Genomic DNA, 20,713 nt, shown 5'->3' with positions numbered 1-20,713 from the left:
CCAAAGGCAGAGGACGTGGAAATAATAACACCAGGTCCTCAGCAAATACCAAACAGTGACGTCTTGTCACTGCCCCCGGACCATATAACACCGGTCGGGGGACGACTCAAGCAGTTCCTGCCAGTCTGGGAAGGCATTACCACAGACAGGTGGGTGAGGCAACTTATCCAGTACGGGTATTGTTTAGAACTGACATCCACTCCACCCGACATACCACCAAGACACCATCCTATGTCCGCAGAGCACTTAACCTTATTACAGCAAGAAGTGGCCAGCATGCTGCAAAAAGGGGCCGTAGAACTGGTGCCTCTAGAGGAGCACGGAACAGGGGTGTACTCTCTCTATTTCTTAGTCCCAAAGAAGGACGGGTCTCTCAAACCCATTCTGGATCTGAGACCCTTGAACCTATACATCCTTTCAGAACATTTCCACATGCTGACTCTGCAGCAGGTCCTGCCATTGCTCAGTCAGGGGGATTTCCTGGCAACTCTGGGTCTGAAGGATGCATATTTCCAAATACCCATACATCAGGCACACAGGAAATACCTCAGGTTCACTATACAGAACAAGCATTATCAGTTCAAGGTGCTACCCTTTGGAGTGACCACTGCTCCCAGAGTGTTCACCAAGTGCTTGGCGACAGTGGCGGCACACCTTCGGAGACAACACATTCATGTCTACCCTTACCTGGACGACTGGCTTGTGCAAGCGAAGTCGGCCCAGCAGTGCGCCAGCCACGTGTCCAGCACAATTCATCTTCTGCACAGTTTGGGATTTTCTCTGAACTATCCCAAGTCGCATCTTCACCCCGCTCAAGTACAGCAATACTTGGGAGCGACGTTGGACACTGTGACAACTACAGCCCAGCCAAACTCAGTGCGAATCGACAGCATGCAACTGCTGATTCGCAAATTCAGGCCACAACACTCACTACAGGCGCGAGTGTTTCTGCAGTTGATAGGCATGATGGCCTCCTGCATCTTCATAGTCCCGCACGTGAGACTGCACATGCGTCCGCTCCAGGAGTGTTTAGCACGACAGTGGAATCAGGCTCAAGGACAATTGAAAGACCTAGTGTTGGTGACCGGTCGTGCGTACAACTCTCTGCATTGGTGGAATCCATGCAACCTTTGCAAGGGACGACCGTTCCAAGAGCCTGTACCACAAGTAGTGCTCACGGCGGACGCATCCCTCCTGGGGTGGGGGGCGCATCTCCTTCATTATACAGTGCAGGGACTATGGTCGGATCAACAGAAGAGGATATCAATCTGCTAGAATTGATGGCAATCTTCATGGCACTGAAGGCTTTCAAGATACATCTGTGCAACAAGGTCGTGTTGATCCGGACGGACAACATGATGGCCATGTATTACATTCAGAAGCAGGGAGGTACTCACTCTCCACAGTTGTCTCACTTGGCTCAGAGCATGTGGAAGTGGGCCATTCAGAGGAACATTTTCCTCATGGCGGAGCACCTCCCGGGCCAGGACAACCAGATGGCGGATCTGCTCAGCAGACACAGCCATCAGGTGCACGAGTGGGAGATTCATCCCTCGGTGCTGCAACCGTACTTCCAGCAGTGGGGGCATCCAGACATCGACCTGTTCGCCACAAACGAGAACGCAAAATGCCCAAACTTCGCTGCCAGGTTCCCACACCTGCGGTCTCAGGGCAATGCGATATGGATGAACTGGTCAGGCAGATTTGCGTACGCTTTTCCGCCGGCCCCGCTCATACCTCTGGTGGCACGGAAACTCAGACAGCACTCGATGACTCTCATGCTGGTTGCTCCAACGTGGGCGAGGCAAGCATGGTACACCACGTTCCTAGAACTTTCCGTGGTGCCTCATCAAAAACTGCGTCTTACACCCAGTCTTCTCACCCAGAGCCATGGCGAAGTTCAGCACCCAGATCCGCAACAGTTAAACCTTGCAATATGGCTCCTGAAGTCATAGACGGAAATTCTGATTTTGGGAAAAGACAAAGAACTCTGGAACCCCACGCATTGGCCAGAACAGATGGGCATCCTTCCTATCCCAGTGCCCCATGCTCGTAATCTGGGTTTTATACTAGACAACGCCTTATCTATGGATAAGCAGGCCAGCAAAGTTACCGGATTGTGCCTCACCATAATCAGATGGTTGAGGAAAATCCTGTGGATGTTGCCTTCGTCAACACAGAAGACCGTAGTCAATGCCCTTGTCACATCCAGGCTTGACTACGGCAACATCCTATACTTAGGCGCAAATAAATCTGTCATTGGACGCCTGCAAGTGGCACAAAACGCCGCAGTCAGACTCCTATGCAAGATTCCCAGGAACGATGGAGTCTCGAAACACCGCCGGGACCTCCATTGGCTCAGGATTGAGAACAGAGTTCGCTTCAAGGCTTTGAACTATATGTTCAAAATAAAAACTGGAGGAGCCCCAAAATACCTCCAATCCCTTGCCTGCCTCTACACACCAAAGAGAAACCTCCGGTCCCAGACAGCAGCACGGTTCTGTATACCTAGGTTCAAACGTGCAAGATCAGGGGGCAGATCTTTTGCCTATCTTGGACCGACCCTATGGAACTCGCTTCCTCCAAACATTCGGAAGGAAGATAACCACCATAGCTTCATAAAGCTTGTAAAGACCTGGCTATATGAACAGTAAACCACTCAAAATCCCCCCTCCGTCTTTTTGTCTTTTCGTTTCTAGCTGTGTCTAGGCGCCGGGAAACCCTTCTTGGGTAGCTGTCGCGCCCTACAAATTGACAAAATAAATAAAAAATAAATAGAATTTGGGTATCTGAATCTGCCTCCTGATTGTATGGACATCATCAAGGAGGCACGAAGGCCTACCACTAGGGCCTGCTATGCTGCCAAATGGAAACGTTTTGTCATTTACTGTTCCAACCATAACATAAACCCGCTGGATGCATCAACACAGAACATTATTTGTTACCTGTTACATTTTTATAGATGCAATCTGGCATACAGTTCTATATGTATTCATTTGGCGGCAATAGCGGCTTACTTACAGAACAGGCAACACCTGTCACTGTTCCGAGTGCCAGCCATAAAGGCTTTTATAGAGGGACTCAAATGAGTCATTCCACCCAGAAGACCACCTTCACCGGTCTGGAATCTTAATATAGTTTTGACCAGACTGATGAGACCTCCTTTCGAACCTCTCCACTCTTGTGAGATACAGTTCCTAACTTGGAAGGTTGCCTTCTTAGTAGCGATCACGTCGCTGAGACGGGTTAGCGAGCTGCAAGCCCTAACCATTCAAGAACCTTTTATACAGGTTCACGCAAATAGGGTGGTGCTACGCACTAACCCTAAATTCATGCCCAAGGTCGTTTCTCAGTTCCACATTAATCAAACTATTGAACTGTCAGTTTTCTTTCCTAATCCAGACTCGGTAGCAGAAAGATCACTGCACACATTAGACGTCAAACGAGCTCTCCTGTACTATATAGACAGGACGAGGGATTTCAGGAAGACTAAACAACTCTTTGTTGCTTTTTCACCACAGCACAAGGGCAAACCCATTTCCAAATCAGGTATAGCCAGATGGATTGTTAAGTGTATTCAGATTTGTTATCAGAAGGCTAAACGCACACTAACAGTCCCCCCAAGAGCGCATTCCACACGCAAGCTAGGGGCATCCATGGCTTTCCTGGGTAACATTCCATTAGAGGACATATGTAGAGCAGCAACATGGAATAACATACATACATTCACCAAACACTACTGTGTTGATGTACATTCCAAGCAGCAAGCTGCTGTAGGACAGGCTGTTCTTAAGTCCCTCTTTCAGGCTGCTGCAGCTGGCTCGGGCAAACACCGCTAAGGGAGAAACTGCTATTTATTCTATGCACAAGCTATGAATTTAGCGGCCCACGTGCCTCGAACGGAATATGCTACTTACCAGTATGCATCTGTTCTTGGCATGTAGGGCCGTTAACATTCATATCGCCCGCCCATCCTCCCCAGTGCCTGTCGCTGCTGTAGTAGTCGGAATTATTTGTAAGCATGGTCATCTTGTATTGTATTGGACTCCATCTCTGCCACAATGGTGAAAAACAATTTGAGGATGGAGAGGATGCCCATGCGCACTGTGGTCCAGGGGAGGAGCCTCCTATCTCGTGATACTTCAAAGACTCTTCCAGGACAACAAGGTGCAATCATCCAGACCCAACACTAGGCGGCGATCTATGCACAAGATATGAATGTTAGCGGCCCGATATGCCAAGAACAGATGCATACTGGTAAGTAGCATATTCCTCACTCTGCTTGATCAAGGCTCAGTCTTTCAGGTCATTGTTCACTCAGCTTGATGAAGGCCCAGCAGTCAAGCCATTGTCCAGATAACCTGATCACGGTGTCAAGGAGGTTTACCACGCTGGGAGCAGGAGATGGAAAACAAATCATTTACACAAGGTGTGAGTGACTCATGGTTTTCTGTTGAACTGCAAGAACAGGGGGGGTTGGGTGTGCGACAGTTCCCGGGCAGAAATGCAGGCTGCAAGATGGCTCTTGTGGTGTTAGTTAGATTTTCCTCAGGCATCAGCAGAAACCACCAGGTGGGTCGTGTGGAAGTGTTTGACACGAGATGGCAATGAAAAAACAATGGAGTCCTGGTACAAATGATGCAGATCAGAAGAACACTTTTCCGTATTTCCCTATATCTAAGGTCACTGCATTTGAAACCTATGTCACCCCTAGAGCAGGCTTTTGAATCCTGACGGTAGGGTGCTCGGTTTTAAGTGTGAGGATGCCCTTACATGAGCACACGGAGTCCATTGTCCCAGGTTGTAAGTGAGACATCCATTTAACCTATAGAAGGGCACTGCATCATTACGTGATGCCGATCTCAAAACTGTCTGTCTGTAACAAATCCTATCATGTTTGGTATCAAACATGTTGGAATCATACCCCCACACCGTAAACAGTGTGGAAGGTGTGATTCCATACACTGTAAAGCTCCTCAGTGCTCCTTGTACCAGTCTTCTAGACCTGGACAGCACAACATAACTGCTGCTGACCAGAGACACTAATCTTCCTTCCTGCTGCTGAGCCAAGCTTGAGCAGAGGAAGGCAGAACAATAGGTATCCTGTCACAGGGAGGTGTGACCACCTCCCAGACAGGGTTTAGTGTATTGGGCCAGGTGGGAGCACTTGCTACCAGCACTCCGTATGCTTGAAGGGCACACTTGGTGCCCTCCTTACATAGTCCAGTTCAAAGCGCGAGCCGTTGGATCCCGCTCTGGCGTGAAACTGGACAAAGTACATGGGAGTAACCTCTCCCCTGGGAGGGATCCCTGAATTGTCCCAACCCTTTCCTCAGGGTACTTGAGGACACTTAACGACTTCTCTCTGGGCATCAAGGCTACAACTGGGAAGACGCTTGCTGCTCCTGATCTTGTCGCCCTGCTCATCTGCTGCAACGTCCGTGCCTGTGCACCATCAGGAACCTTCCAAGGCCTGAGGGCATCCTAGACACCTAAAGGAGTTTCCCTTGAAGTGAAGTAGTCACTTTGCTGCATCTGCAGGCACCGTAACTAATCTAACGGATTTGCTGATCCTGGGCTCCCACTGACCTCGACAACACAGGTGGTCGTTTTTCACATCTCTCGAGTCTTGCCCTGTCCTCTCACCAAGTTTGAGGCCAGAATTCCTCATTGGAGCTGCAGGAACTGAACCCCTGTGTATTGCGTCAGCTTGCAGTTGCAAAGGCTTATTGGCTTCCTTCCACCAAGATCTTCAGGCTCCAAGTAGCCCCAACTTCAAGCATCTCCAGTCACCAAGATCTTTATCCTCACCATATCACTTGCACAGTGGGCTTGCATTTTTTGTGAGCTGCTAAAGGTCCTCTTGCGACTCCAGTGCCTCCGGCCTGAGGGTCATCTTTGAATTCTATGTGCTCCTCCGATTGCTCGGAGCCTGCCCTGACTGTCCTGCTTGTGGTGAGTCACCTGGACCTTGTTGGTTTCAACACAGCACCTTCTTCGCTTTCCACATTGTTTGCAGTTGCCAAAGCTTGTTGGTGCTCCCGACGGAAAATGACCCTTCAACTCTCGACATCCGACGCATGACAGCTTGTGAACGGCTGCTGGTCTTCCACAGTGTCGCCTGGTCCTCACAGCTGCAGCTCCAAGGTCACCGTCATCTCTCCTGCAACACTTGATATCTGTGGAAATTCATCTTCGTGCCTCCTGGTCACTCCTGAGCGGCATAGACTCTGTCCCCTCTGCTTGCAGGTACTTCTCAACTTGAATCCACCTTCGGGATCCACCAGACACTATCACCTTTCCCAGCAGCGGCATCTTCCTGCAGTCCTCCATTGGGTTCGACAGCTGTTTCCGAAGCCAATTAACACATATGCACTCAGCTTCCCTGGTGTAAGTATCCTGCTCCCTAGGAGATCCACTGGTGGGGTGGCTGTCAAACCTTCTGTCTTCCACTGGGTTTCTTCATGGTCCACTGAGAAGGGTTCTACTTTATAATTGCAACCGTGACTTACCTATTGACTTGCATTGATCCCGCTGTTGTCTTCCCAGGATCTGCTGTCACAGCAGCAGGGGACAGTTCTTCACCCGAACCTGTCTACTCTCCCCCTCCTTGTGTGGTGAATGCGTGGCCGCAGTTGACAGCTTTTGACCTTCCGCCGAAGTGTGTGATTTTATCTTGGCAACCAGTCATCCCTCCACTGGAACAAAATTGTGGCTTAGTGTACAGTAAAGGCTGTCTAAGGTCTTTTGTATATTCTTTCTTTGGCCCAGCAGGGATCTGCTTTGGGCACTCTTAAAAGATATCTTGCAGCCATCTCAGCTTTTCTTCGGCTGCTAGATCAGCCTTCTTTATTTAAATCTCCTATCATTACCAGATTCTTTAAGGCCCTTACTCATCTGTTCCCTCCCTCTCCTTTTTTTAATGCCCCAATGGGACTTAAATCTTGTTGTCACCTTTGTTATATGAGCTCTCTTCGAGCCTCTTCATAACTGTCCCCTCAGGTTGTTGACTCTCAAACCTGCCTTTTGTGTTGCCATCACATCTGTACGCAGGGTGAGCTAGCTGCAGGCCTTCTCTTCTAAACCCCTTTTTCTATCGGTCTGTCCGAATAAAGTGGTGCTTCGGACCAAGACTTCATTCCTTCCAAAGGTTGTCACGCCTTTTCATGTGTGCCAATCTACCACTCTGTGCACCTTTTATCCACCTCTGCATCCCTCCAAGGAGACCACCCTGTGGACACATAACTTGCATTGTTTTTTATCTTGATCGCACAAAGGACTTCCTGGTGGATGATCAACTCTTCGTTGACTCTGTGGGTGCCAAGAAAGGTTGGGCTTTTCAGAAACTGACTATCTCCCAATGGGTTGTCCTTCGCATCAAAATATTCTTGCTTTGGTAAAGAAGGATCCTCTTGTGGGGTTGTGTGCTCATTTCACCAGAGGAACAGCGGCAACCGCAGCATTAGCACATGGAGTTCCAGTCCTTGACATCTGTCAGGAAGGAACGTGGGCATCCTTACATACGTTTACCAGACACTACTGCCTGGATGGGTACTTTGCCTGTTTGGTCCTCTAGGACTTTCTTGTTTCACCTTGGTTCACAGACACTTCTCCGGGAAAGTTATTGCTGGGGGATCTATTCCAAGGTAAGGAATCTACAACTAACGGTCTCTAACAGATGACCAGGTTATATACGTTTGTAACAATGTATTTAGTAGAGACATATGTTAGTTGTAGATTTCTTACCGCCCAACCCGTCCTTTCCGTGCATTGAACTGATTTTTAGGGATAGGGTCTCCCCTTAAGGGCCCTAGTTTTGACGCACCTGTGGTCCGTGTCTTTCATGGCTCTGCACTTTTGGCGTGGAAAGTCGTGTTATGAACTGATGTCAGCGTGCATGGGCGGTGTCTGTGTAGGTTTCCGTGGCGCCCACGACACCAACGCCAGACACGGAGCCGACCGACGCCATTTAACAATGCACAGGGGTACTGCTGAAGAAAAAATCTCTGGATCCAGACTGAAGCCTGGGGGCAATTCTAAAGTAAGGAATCTACAGCTAATGGCAGGGGCATATATGGCTCTGCTGACGTCATGTCCGTGGATGACAGCAGGGCGGGGCCGCCCCCGGTGCCCAGCGCTGCTGCTGCAGAAAATTTTTCAGATCCAGTCTGACGCCTGGGGATATTCTAAGTTAAGCAATCTGTGGCTAGACTACGTCTCTACCAGATACATCGTTACTGAAGGTAAGAAACTCATACATTAAATTGTGTTTTCGGGAAGAGTAGTTGGCCTAACGGCTAGGGCAGTCGACCTCGAATCTGGGGAACCAGGTTCGAGTCTCGGCAATGACGCTGAACATCCTGTGAATCTGGGCAAATCACTTAATCTCCCCGTGCCTAACAAAAAATGAATGTGTCCTCATGTAGCACAACTGGTGCTATGTAAGGCGCTCTGATACCTTCGGGTCAAGTTCGCGCTATATAAAACTCCGTAAAATAAAAATACTAATTCTATATCAACAATGTACTTTTTCCTTCTGGTATGTATAACTGAGATATTTTAACATTTCAGGATTTGCTGTTGACTGAATATGAGACACCTTTGTTACCTCGTTATACTTTGCCACTCACGCCTTGTCCAGGCCAACTTTTCCCTGTGACAGCTAAACATTTGGAGACACCAGATGAGGTAAAGTAATACGTGTAATATTTTTAGGTTTATTGTTATTTTCTTTTATAATGTAGTTCAATACAGAAGCTCCTTGTTCTTCATAGGGTTAAAGAAATATGGATGAATTAACATGTTATCAATGTGGTATTGTGTAAACTTCCTTGGCTATAATTAGTAAAACTTGAAAGCGACTTACCATACATTGTTTTTCCTAGCTGTATTTTTCATCAAACAATTATTTATGAATGGCTGTGGTTTAAAGATTTTGCGTTGTCTGCTTCAGATATTTAAGTTCAAATAGACCCTCATTGTCAGAAAACATCCAGGAATATAGTACTCCCACAACTAGAGAGATTCTCCACAGTTGCCTACCATCCAGATTAAATAACATAGCAAATAATGTAATTTGTACATCACCCAGCTACTGAGCATTCTCACAGTAGTATAACAAAGTGGTGCTCAGACAAAATGGAATAGTGGTATGTAGGAAAGTAGGGTCTGCATCATGGCCACTTTTTGCTGGTGTCATTGTTTTCATGACTAGTCTGACTGGGATCCAGCTAATCAGGACCCCAGTCTGAGATTCTACCCTACATTGGAGGTGGTGATTACTTCTGTACACTCCAGATTGGCTACTGGTGCACCCTGATAGGTTCCTAGTATATGGTACTAAGGTACCTGCGGCATAGGTACAACTGAGGTCTCCCATGGGCTGCAACGTGTATTATGCCTCCCATGAGACCCACTCAAATTTGGACTACAGGCCTTCCATTGCAGCCTGTGTCATCTGGTGCTAGCACCACTTAAAACAGATATAAGTTTCCTTATATCTGAGGTTATTGCACTAAAACCCTATAAGTCACCCCTAAGGCAGGCCTTTCAATATTGAAGGTAGGATGCTCGGTTCTAAGAGTGAGGGTGCCACTGTGTGCACAGGACTCAACCTTCGTAGTCCATTCTCACGTGTTGTAAGTGCATCAGACCTCTAAAAGAAACACGTTAGTTAGATACCTTACCTTAGAATAACCCCTAGGCGTCAGACTGGATCCGAAAAGTTTTCGTCAGCAGTACCCCTGAGTGTCGGTAGTCGTCGTCTGCGGCTCCGTGTCCGTCGTCGGCGCCGGGATGATAAGTCGTTCCCCGACCACCGGGCCTTGACGTCGAAGACTAGGCGGTAGCGTTCCCGTAAGCTGCTCGAGATCCGGCAGTCGGCTCCGTGCCACTCGAGGTCCCGGTCGAGGAGGTGTTCAAGGGACCGGTCGCGGAGCCGGAGTCATCACCGTTCTTCGGGATCCAAGTCCTCGCACTCCGGTAAGTCAAGGCATGAGAAGAAGTCATAGAAAAAACACCATCGTTCTTCGACCTCCCCTCGCGCGACTCGGCCGAGGTTTCAGGTGGCGCCGCCCGCGTGGCTTCGGCAGAGCCCACGCAGTCGCATTCAGCCCCACACCCTCCGGTCCCTGAGCTCAATACGACTCCGTAGCAGATTCAAGACTTCCTCGTGGCCATGAGGGCTCTCTTTCTGCCGTTGGGCACTGCCGGTGCGCCTTCGGGTCCCGCGGGTCCGTCTGGGGGTCCTAGCCCTGTGTTGCCAGCAGCTTCGGTCTGGGTGGCATCGATCCCGGCACCGCAGGACCCTGTGGGATCCAGGCCTGAATCCTGGCCGACACCAGTTGACCTCACGACTCCTCCGTCGGTGACGACCCCCTCTGAGCCACCACCGGCGCCATCCTCGGGGGACGCTGGCCCCAGTTTTAGGCCCGGGGTCGAACCAGCACCAATCGGCGCCGTCGACTGGTGAGTTGTCACCTATGCCCCGTCTCCGTCATTTCTGCTTGTTTACCAGGACACGGTTGAAGGGGAGGACTGCGAGGGGTCTAAGGACTGGGCAGATGAGCCAGGGAAGGCCAGTGGTCTAGACACTTCGCCTGACACTGGTTTCCTCTCTCCTCCTTCCGTGGCTACGGAGGAGGAAGCTACTTAAGCTGTGGTGCTGCGCAAGGCAGCCAAGGCCTTGGGCCTTGAGCACCCTGCAGCGGCCGTGAGGGCTAACCTCCTCACGGAGGTGCTTCCACCGCCAGTAAGCTCTTCGGAGCCTCTGCTGCAGTTTAATGAGGCCCTCACTGACGTTCTGATGGGCACTTGGTCCATGCCCATCACAGTTCCTCCTGTGGTTCGGAACGTGGCCCGGTGCCACCGCCCTGCTCTGGGCGACCCCTGCTTTCTGTCAACCCACCCCACCCCTGAGAGTTTGGTTATCCAGGCCTCCACGTCCCAAACCGCCTTCCCGACCTCACCACCGGACCTGTAATCTAAAAGGCTGGAACAGTTTGGCAAGAAACTGTTTTCCTCCCTCAGTCTAGGGTTGCGAAACATTAATACTGCTTGCCTTTTGGACCGTTACACCCACTCTCTGTGGGATACAGTGGCGGACATGCTGCCCCAATGTCCGGAGGAGGCCAGGGCACGGCTCGCCCAAGCTCTTGCTGAGGGGCGGGATGCAGCACGGTACTCCATCCGATGTGGACTTGACACCACGGACTCGCTGGGTAGAGCGATGGCAACGACGGTGGCGATTTGTTGTCACGCCTGGCTGAGATCCACAAACTTTTCAGGGGATGTCCAGAGCACTCTCATGGACATGCCTTTTGATGGCCGTTGCCTCTTTGGCGACAAAGCAGATAGCGCGCTGGAGCGCTTTAAGGACTCCAGGGCTACGGCCAAGTCCTTGGGCCTGTCGGCCCAGCGCCAGCAAACTTCTGCTTTTCGCTCCTTTTGTGGCCACGGAAGGGGCAACCCGCGCGTTCGTCCAGCCACAGGCCGCAGAACCAACCTCAACGCGGACGTGCATTCCGGCGTGGCGAAGCAGGGGGACAGAGAGCCGGTGAGTCCACATCCGCTCCCACAGCATCTGCCTCATAGCCTTCCTAGTCCAAGCTTTCAGGCCCACATGACGCCAGTGGGGGGCAGGGTTCGACATCACCTCCTTCACTGGCCCAACATCACTTCGGACAGGCTGGTGCTGCAAATCGTCCGAAGGGGCTACTCCCTCCCCTTAGAGGCGACCCCTCCAGCCATGCCACCGCAGTACCACCGCGTGTCCGGGGATCACTTGAATCTTCTGCGAGAGTAAGTTACGGCCCTCTTGGCCAAGGGGGCCATCGAGCGCGTTCCTGGGCCAGAAGTAGGGTGTGGTTGTTACTCCCACTACTTTCTGGTTCCCAAGAAGGGCAAAGGGGGCCTACGCCGTATCTTGGACCTGCGGAACGTCAACGGCTTCCTCTGGAAGGAGAAATTCAAGATGCTGGCTTTGGCTCAGGTCTTAGCTGCCCTGGACCCAGGAAATTGGATGGTAGCATTGAACTTGCAGGACGCTTATTTTCACATCCCCGTCCTGCCGGCCCACCGGCGTTACCTGCGGTTCACGGTAGGCAAGGGGCACTTTTAGTATACCATGCTCCCCTTCGGCCTTACCAGCGCCCCACGGGTGTTCACGAAAGTGATGGCGGTGGTTGCAGCTCATCTGCACAGGTTAGGGGTTTCAGTCTTCCCCTACCTCGACGACTGGTTGTTAAAGGCGGGCTCGCCCCAGACAGTCGTCAGCCACCTCCAGACTACGGCCGACCTCCTGCACCTGCTTGGGTTCTCCATCAATGTGCCGAAGTCACACCTGTGTCCCTCTCAGAAGCTCCTCTTCATCGGAGCGGTTCTAGACTCTGCGCAGTTTGGGGTTTATCATCCGGAATGCGGGTTCGGGATATTCAGGCTCTGATTCCAATCTTTCTGCCGTTTTCCCGAGTCTAGGTCAGGTTGACGCTGCGGCTTCTGGGGCTGATGGCCTCCTGCATCCTTCTGGTGCATCACGCCAGGTGGCGGATGCGGGCTCTGCAGTTGGACATGAAGTTTCAGTGGGCCCAGCATCAGGGCAACTTGTCCGACCAGGTCTTGATCTCGGAGGGCACTGCAAGACAGTTGCAGTGGTGGCTCATGGACCGCGATTGGTTCAGCGGCAGATCCCTCTCCCTACCCCAACCAGAGCACGTAGTTCAAATTCTATGACCGGTTGGACAACAACGCACACAACTGCAAGGAACTCTTCAACATCGTCAAAGAGCTTTCCAACCCCAGCGCAGGAAACAACGACATCACCCCATCGCAAGACCTCTGCAACTCCCTGGCTTCATACTTCCACAACAAGATCGCGGACATACACAACAGCTTCAACAACCAACCAACGCACACCATGACCGAACAACCACCCCCCACCACCACCCTCCACGCCTGGACCCCGATCAGCACCGAAGACACCATCCGCACGATGAACTCCATCCACTCCGGATCACCGACCGACCCCTGCCCTCACCACGTCTTCAACAAAGCCGACGCTGTCATCGCACCCCACCTGCGAGACATCATCAACACATCCCTCGACACCACCATCTTCCCCGAGAGCTGGAAACACGCCGAACTCAGCGCCCTACTCAAGAAACCAACAGCGGACCCCACCGACCTCAAGAACTACCGCCCCATCTCGCTCCTCCCGTTTCCAGCCAAAGTCATCGAGAAGACCGTCAACAAGCAGATGGCCGCTTTCCTCGAGACGAACGGATCCCTCGACCCCTCACAGTCCGGCTTCCGAGCCAACCACAGCACCGAGACCGCCCTCATCGCCGCCACCGACGACATCCGAGCCCTGATGGACAATGGAGAAACAGCGGCCCTCATCCTCCTAGACCTCTCCGCGGCATTCGACACGGTCTGCCACCGCACCCTAGTACGGCGCCTCAGCAACGTCGGAATCCAGGACAAGGCGCTGGAGTGGATCACCTCCTTCCTCGACGGGAGAACACAGAGAGTCCGCCTACCACCGTACAAGTCAGAGGCCACCGAAGTCATCTGCGGCGTCCCCCAAGGATCATCTCTGAGCCCCACCCTCTTCAACGTCTACATGAGCCCCCTCGCGGCCATCGTACGCAAACACAACCTCAGCATAATCTCCTACGCCGACGACACCCAGCTGATCCTCTCCCTGACCAACGACCCCGCCGCCGCCAGAGCCAACCTGCACGAAGGGATGAAAGAGGTAGCCGAGTGGATGACGACCAGCCGCCTGAAACTGAACTCGGACAAGACGGAGGTCCTCATCCTGGGCCCCTCTCCCTCCGCCTGGGACGACTCCTGGTGGCCTCCCGCCCTGGGCACCGCACCCAAACCGACAGACCATGCACGCAACCTGGGCTTCATCCTGGACTCCTCCCTCTCCATGACCAGGCAAGTCAACAACGTCTCCTCGGCATGCTTCAACATCCTACGCATGCTACGGAAGATCTTCTGGTGGATCCCCACCGAGACCAGGAAGACCGTCACCCAGGCCCTCGTCACCAGCCGACTGGACTACGGCAACGCCCTCTACGCCGGGACCACCGCCAAGCTCCAGAAGAGACTCCAGCGGATCCAGAACGCCTCAGCCAGACTCATCCTCGACATCCCACGAACCAGCCACATCTCCGGACATCTGCGAGACCTTCACTGGCTCCCCGTCAACAAAAGAATCACCTTCCGCCTCCTCACCCACGCACACAAAGCCCTACACGACCAAGGCCCGAGCTACCTCAACAGCCGAGTCAACTTCTACGCTCCCAAACGCCACCTCCGATCAGCCAACCACGCCCTCGCCGCCGTCCCCCGCATCCGAAGAGCGACTACAGGAGGAAGGTCCTTCTCCCACCTGGCCGCCAAGACCTGGAACTCCCTCCCGACCGACCTGCGCCTGACCCAAGACCACCTCTCCTTCAGGAAGAAGCTGAAGACCTGGCTGTTCGAGCAGTAGCGGCCCCCCCCCAGCGCCTTGAGACCCCACGGGTATGTAGCGCGCTTTATAAGTGTCACTGATTGATTGATTGATTGAAATGTTCAACCTACGGAGCTGTTGTTACTCTGCATCGGATTCTGCTCCTATGTTGGGGTATCCGCGTCTTTACTTGTTGGGTTGTCTGGCCAATGTATAGCAACTTGCAGGGACACTCGATGCAATAAATAACATTTTTTGAATTACAATTAGTGAAAAAATTGAGATTGTGCTTACAGCTTTCATACTCGAATACTTTTGTGTTTTTTGTGAATTCGCATGCCATGCAATTATTACATTTGAAGTGTCCTAGAACCGGTGGTAAATTAAAACTTGTTTTCAATTGTGTTGGCCCTAGTTGGACAAGACGCTGCTCTCACCAGGTGGTCTTTAAGATTCCAACCTCTTTTGAATGAAAAGAGGGGGAGACCTGTATTTAGTTCTAGAGGGTCCAAAACAGTCCAGTGTTTTTCAATTAGCTTAGATAGCTTATTGCTAACTGTGTTGAACGAGGTCACACAAGTAATTTTAGATAGGGTTTTTTTGTGATATCCCAACATAGGAGCAGAATCCGATGCAGAGTAACAACAGCTCCGTTGGTTGAACATTTCATAGAATTTGGCCATACGGAAAACGACCTGAAGTGGCAAGTCATTGACAAACTAACTCCTAATGCAAGGGGTGGTAATCAGCAAACTATCCTGAACCGCCTGGAGTGCAAATGGATCTACAATTGCAAGACTATTGAGAAAGGACTAAATTCCCTGGATGAATGGAATATGATTACCTGATTACCTCCACCAACGTGTTGCATGCAGTAAATTACATATGATCAATAATATTGTTATACTGAAAAGCTCCAAGTAATTCTTTGGTTATACATCTAAGCGGATATTAGTATAACTATTGACACACCACTCCAGATCATATCTAGGATGCGCCCACCCCCTACTCCAGTACTACCAACTAATTCGAATTGCCCGGTTATCCTCAATTACCAAGCAGAAAAATTCCAATTCTGTTTTGCGCTTGTGCTTTACTCTCTTTCACGACCCAAAACCAACAAAACCACAATGCCCATGCGCGCCTTCCAACTCACTATACCCGCGACTCAGCCAGTGCCCCCGACCACGCATGCGCGTGTAATATAGCAGAACGCTTGCACGCGCAACCAGGAAGTACTCTTAACGCGCTGGTAATCGGGCATTCATTGTGAGTGATCCCAGAGGCGTGGTACTCGGACCCCCTTCACAGCAGGCTACTAGCTTTGATTAAGTAAGTGTCTCCGCGAGCCTGCCGCGTTTCTCAGTAATCTACCCGGCAACCAGCCCTAACCCGTTTTCACTCCTGTACCCCAGCTCCTGGCAAGTGATTGGAAAGCAGTCGGACCCCCTTTGCAACAGCCGACATGTCCATATTAAGTAAGTGACTCCGCGACCCTGCCCCTTTCTAGAGTTTTTTTTACCCGGCAATCATTCCTTACCCAACCACATTCTTGTTCCCCAGCTCCGGGCAAACAATTGACCAATTGATGTGGTTACGGTTCTCAGACCATTTAATGGACCCCTAATACAGCGTAGAAAAAATCACTTAGTAAGTGCCCGCGTTTTTGGTTTTATTGTTCCCCTTCTCGCTGGTTATATTCCAATTTGCTGTCATAATATGTATGCCTTGGAACTTGTTGTTTATTAGGCACAAGAAAAGATCCCTCCTTAAACTACTCTGCTGAACTGTCCAGACCTTGCTGTCTGAAACACTTTTGAAATTAGTAAGTCATGCCCGCAATTGTGCTTTAAGTCTATGAATTTCGAAATGTTGACAACTTCTCTGTCTTTCAGCCTATGTACATTTAGTTTTTAATTAATTTAAGTATGTGTTGCTAAACTATCCGCTAACATGACTGGACTCTCAAGCCCAAATGCTTTAATAGATGCCATATCATGATAGACATGCTTAAACGAACTGGACCTTGGGCCACCGCTCTTAATCACCACTGATCCGTAATAGACAGCGATTGTATAAGGCCTCCATGAGCATCAATGACTGTTGAAAATAACCCATGCCATAAGTACTGCAATGTGACTAAGTTTTCTCTGATCCCCAAGAAAGTACGCTTGTCAACCGGCTGATGTCTTATCCATTCTGAATTAGTTTGTGATCCTATAGGACTATACTAACTACAGAGTAAGTCAAAATTAATCAGTGCCCACATGTCAATAAGCGCCCTCCCTATTCCTGATAAATAAAAATAGCGCAGCACACATTGGTTTATTGCTAAGCGCCACCTTTCTGACTATATTTTATTGTGCATGGAATTATATCCTGTCACTGGGAGCACCAAAATCACTAAGTTAAGAAAATGTAAATGTAGGTTCCTTTCTTAATTTCAATTCCCTCTCCCCAGTTTCAGGAAGCTCCCCAGTCCTGATGATGATCTAAAATAATATAGATCGAAACGTCGTCGACCTACTCAAGGAAATATATCCCCCCTATTGTATATATGTATGTGGTCTTTTACCTTGTTGTTGTGTGACATTCCGTTCTCACTATGTTCACTTGTGTCACGTTATGCACCTTGTCACTCATATGAGCACCTGAAACCTTTCTGATAAATGTTGAAAGAGAAAATAAATAATAATTTTATATGTACCTACATCTTTTGCTCCCTAACGTGAATTATTCCTACGCTATACTTTCACACAGGACCTTATTAGGCCACCCTTGAACCATTGTTTTTTCAAAAAAATCACTACTACCCCAGGTTCTCCTTATGGGGTACCCTTGTTCTTAATAAATATCTCTTTTGGAAGGAAGCAAGGGCCAGTCTGGAGCAACCAGACCAGCGGTGTTGATGTCGTGGTTTGTCGTCTAGGAGGCCACTAGCCAGCCGGCAAGTGACCAGACAACGCGTCGAGTAGCAATCAAGCAGAAGGGCCTGACGCAGATCTCGTGGATGCTGGTGGGCTGGTCTTCGGTGCAGGAGCTGCTCGGGGCTGGGGCTTCTCAATCCCCAAAGCACTTCGTCGAGGTTACCTCAGAAGTCGTGCTGGAAGCGAAGATCAGTTTCTTCAAGATGGCTGGTCCCACGTGTCTTGTCGCACCCACGGATCTCAGCTGTGCTGCAGATGTGAGTTGAGGTCGGAGAGGTCTGGGAATCCGGGTCTCGTCGGGCTCTGAAGTCTGGATCCTCGAGGGAAGACGACAAAGTGAAGCCGCTGGACGCTTGATGGTGCCTGCTTGTGCAGGGTGGACACTCCTTGCCCACAAGGGAGATTTCTTCAGTCTTCTGTGTAGAAAGTCGAAGTCCAGAGTTTCTTCTTGCAGAATTTCAGTTCAGGATTAATCTGATTTGGAATGGTTCCAGCTCCTACCTTTATCCTTCTAAAGGGGGCTGTACTATCACTAGGTCCCTCCTATGGGTGGGACCAGGAAGGGGGGTGGTTACACCCCCTATCCTTTGTCCGGTGTCGCGCCAGAGCTTGGGCTGGAGTGCCCCAGCAACTGGTTTGAACCGGTGTATGCACAGGGCACCTTGTGTGCCCCAGGCATGTCTCATTCCTTTCAGCCATGTCCTACCTAATACACAACATCCTGTCTGGGGTGGTGCTAGCACCTCCCAAGGCAGGAAACCCTTTGTCCAAGCCTCCCTCGCTGGAAGGACTCCCAGCAGCAGGAGGTCAGACTTGTGTCTGTGGTGGCAGCATCGATTTTGTGATGCTGAGGCTGGAGTTAACTTTAACCGGGGTTCACAGTTACATACATGTCGTGTCCCTCTAAAAGGGTGGAATGCCACCCCCGTCGCCAGAATTGGCGAGGGGGTAGTATTCCAATTCGTATGACACCTTACTTGACATGTTTTGATAATGCTATGCCAAAGTTAGCAATAACCGCGAGGTTATAATGCACTTAAGAGTATATGGTATAGCGTTATCATGGAAACAGCTAAAGGACTTGGTTCCGAAAGCTGTAGACTGGCTCAGCTCATGCCAGAGCACTATCTCACATAATTCCAAGCACTCTGCCTCCAGGATTGTTAAGGCCTGCCATCGGAGTGACTTATAGGAGTATATGTGTCCATTCTAGGTTTAGATATAGATATACTATATCTATAGCAAAGGGTGATTACACCACCTTGCCCCAGCTGATTGATCAGCCAGTTGTGTCAGATTTGGATGGCCAGCCAGGGGTGGCATAATACATGCTGCAGCCCCTGGTAGGCCTTGGGTGCACCTATGCCCTGGGTACCTAAGGTACACTGTGCAGGGGCTGATAAGGTGACTCAGTATCCAATTAGATATGTACCTAGAGTACATGGAGTCCATTTCTGGGGTCCTGAATAGCAGGGACCCAGGTCAACTAAGTCGAAAAAACCAGCTAAACACCAGTCAAAAAGTTGGGGGCAACCATAGTCAGATATCCATCTTCCTACAGGCATCACTCATATGTTCCTCCTGTTTATTTCGTGATGCCTCAGTGGTACTTGAACCTTGTTCTGACTTATCTGATGTGCGCTCTTTTCGAGCCACTTCATAACTGTCCTCTTTGTCTCCTTACTCTCAAGACTGCATTCCTGGTTGCCATCACCTCTGCCAGGAGAGTAAGTGAGCTCCAGGCTCTTTTCTCTAAACCTCCTTTCCTTTTTGTCCATCCGGACAAAGTTATGTTGCGGACGCGACCCTCTTTCCTGCCCAAGGCAGTCACAGCCTTCCACATCGGGCAGTCCATCACCTTGCCCACCTTCTTTCCGCCTCCGCATCCCTCGAAAGAGGAAGAGAGGCTCCACCGTCTGGACCCAAAACGTGTGCTCTCATTCTATCTGGATCGCACACGCCAGTTCCGGCTGGATGACCAACTCTTTGTTGATTACGTGGGCTCTAAGAAAGGTCGGGCGGTGCACAAGCGGACCATCTCTCGGTGGGTCGTGTTGTGCATCAAGGTATGCTACTCTTTGGCTAAAAAGGAGCCTCCTGTTGGGCTGAGGGCCCATTCCACTCGGGCCACAGCGGCTACTACTGCCCTGGGTCGGGAGTCCCCTTGCAGGACATCTGTCAGGCAGCTACGTGGGCCTCGCTGCACACGTTCGCAAGACACTACTGCCTGGACAGCCAAGTCCGGAGAGATGGCTTCTTTGGCCGTTCCAATCTCCAGGACTTTCTGGTGTGATCATGGGTTCGCAGACCCACCACCGGGGTTGGTATTGCTGGGGTATCTATTCTAAGGTAAAGATTCTAATACTAACCTGTTTCTTTCAGATGCACAAGTTACTTACCTTCGGTAACGATATATCTGTAAGACACAGTAGTTAGTATTAGATTCCTTACCGCCCCACCCATCCTCCCCATTCTGCGAACCGATATCTAGGTTTAAGGTTCTTCCCTTTGAGGGCCCTAGTTTCATGGCACCAGTGTTGGTTTTTATCATGGCTCTGCGTTTCTGGCACGTAAAAGCTATGTATAAGAACTGACATCAGCGCGCGAGGGCGGCGTCTAAGTACTACGACGTCATCCCAGCTTCAACGACGCCGACAACTGACGCGGAGCCGCACACAACGCCTACCGACGCGCAGGAGTACTGCTAAGCAAAATTTTCCGGATCCAGTCTGACGCCTGGGGATTTTCTAAGTGAAGGAATCTAATACTAACTACTGTTTCTTACAGATATATCGTTGCCGAAGGTAAGTAACTTGTGCATTGTTACCGAAGGTAAGTAACTTGTGCGTTAGTGTTAGATTCCTTACCGCCCCACCCATCCTCCCCGTTCTGCGAACCGATATCTAGGTTTAAGGTTCTTCCCTTTGAGGGCCCTAGTTTCATGGCACCAGTGTTGGGTTTTATCATGGCTCTGAGTTTCTGGCGTGGAAAAGCTGTGAATAAGAACGGACGTCAGCGCGCGAGGGCGGCGCCTAAGTACTCAGACGACGACATCCCGGTGCTGACGACGGACGCGGAGCCGCAGACGACGTCTACTGACGCGCAGGGCTACTGCTACGCAAAACTTTCCGGATCCAGTCTGACTGGCGCCTGGGGATATTCTAAGGTAAGGAATTTAATACGAACTACTGTTTCTTACAGATATATTGTTACCGTATATATATATATATTGATTGAATAAACCGTCTTCCCTGCTTATCCATTTGAGGATTCATCGTTCTTTTGGCTCTATTTCGCTGCTTTGCGTGTGGCTCTGGAGGTCCAG

The 20,713-nt window shown here is 50.5% G+C and overlaps 1 protein-coding gene across 1 annotated transcript in view; it reads left to right on the top strand.

Annotated features, from left to right (window-relative positions):
* RNF17 (ring finger protein 17) overlaps positions 1–20,713 on the top strand; it is a 2,333,865-nt gene that overhangs the window by 2,162,271 nt on the left and 150,881 nt on the right. Inside the window, exon 35 of the mRNA XM_086933472.1 lies at positions 8,572–8,688. Coding sequence (XP_086789598.1) covers positions 8,572–8,688 — 117 coding nt within the window. The remainder of the gene's footprint in view (positions 1–8,571; positions 8,689–20,713) is intronic.

Source organism: Lissotriton vulgaris, chromosome 8 (assembly GCF_964263255.1).
Source record: "Lissotriton vulgaris chromosome 8, aLisVul1.2, whole genome shotgun sequence".
Taxonomy (NCBI): domain Eukaryota; kingdom Metazoa; phylum Chordata; class Amphibia; order Caudata; family Salamandridae; genus Lissotriton; species Lissotriton vulgaris.
The sequence above is the reverse complement of the archived record's forward strand: the minus strand, read 5'-3'. Positions and strand labels throughout refer to the sequence as shown.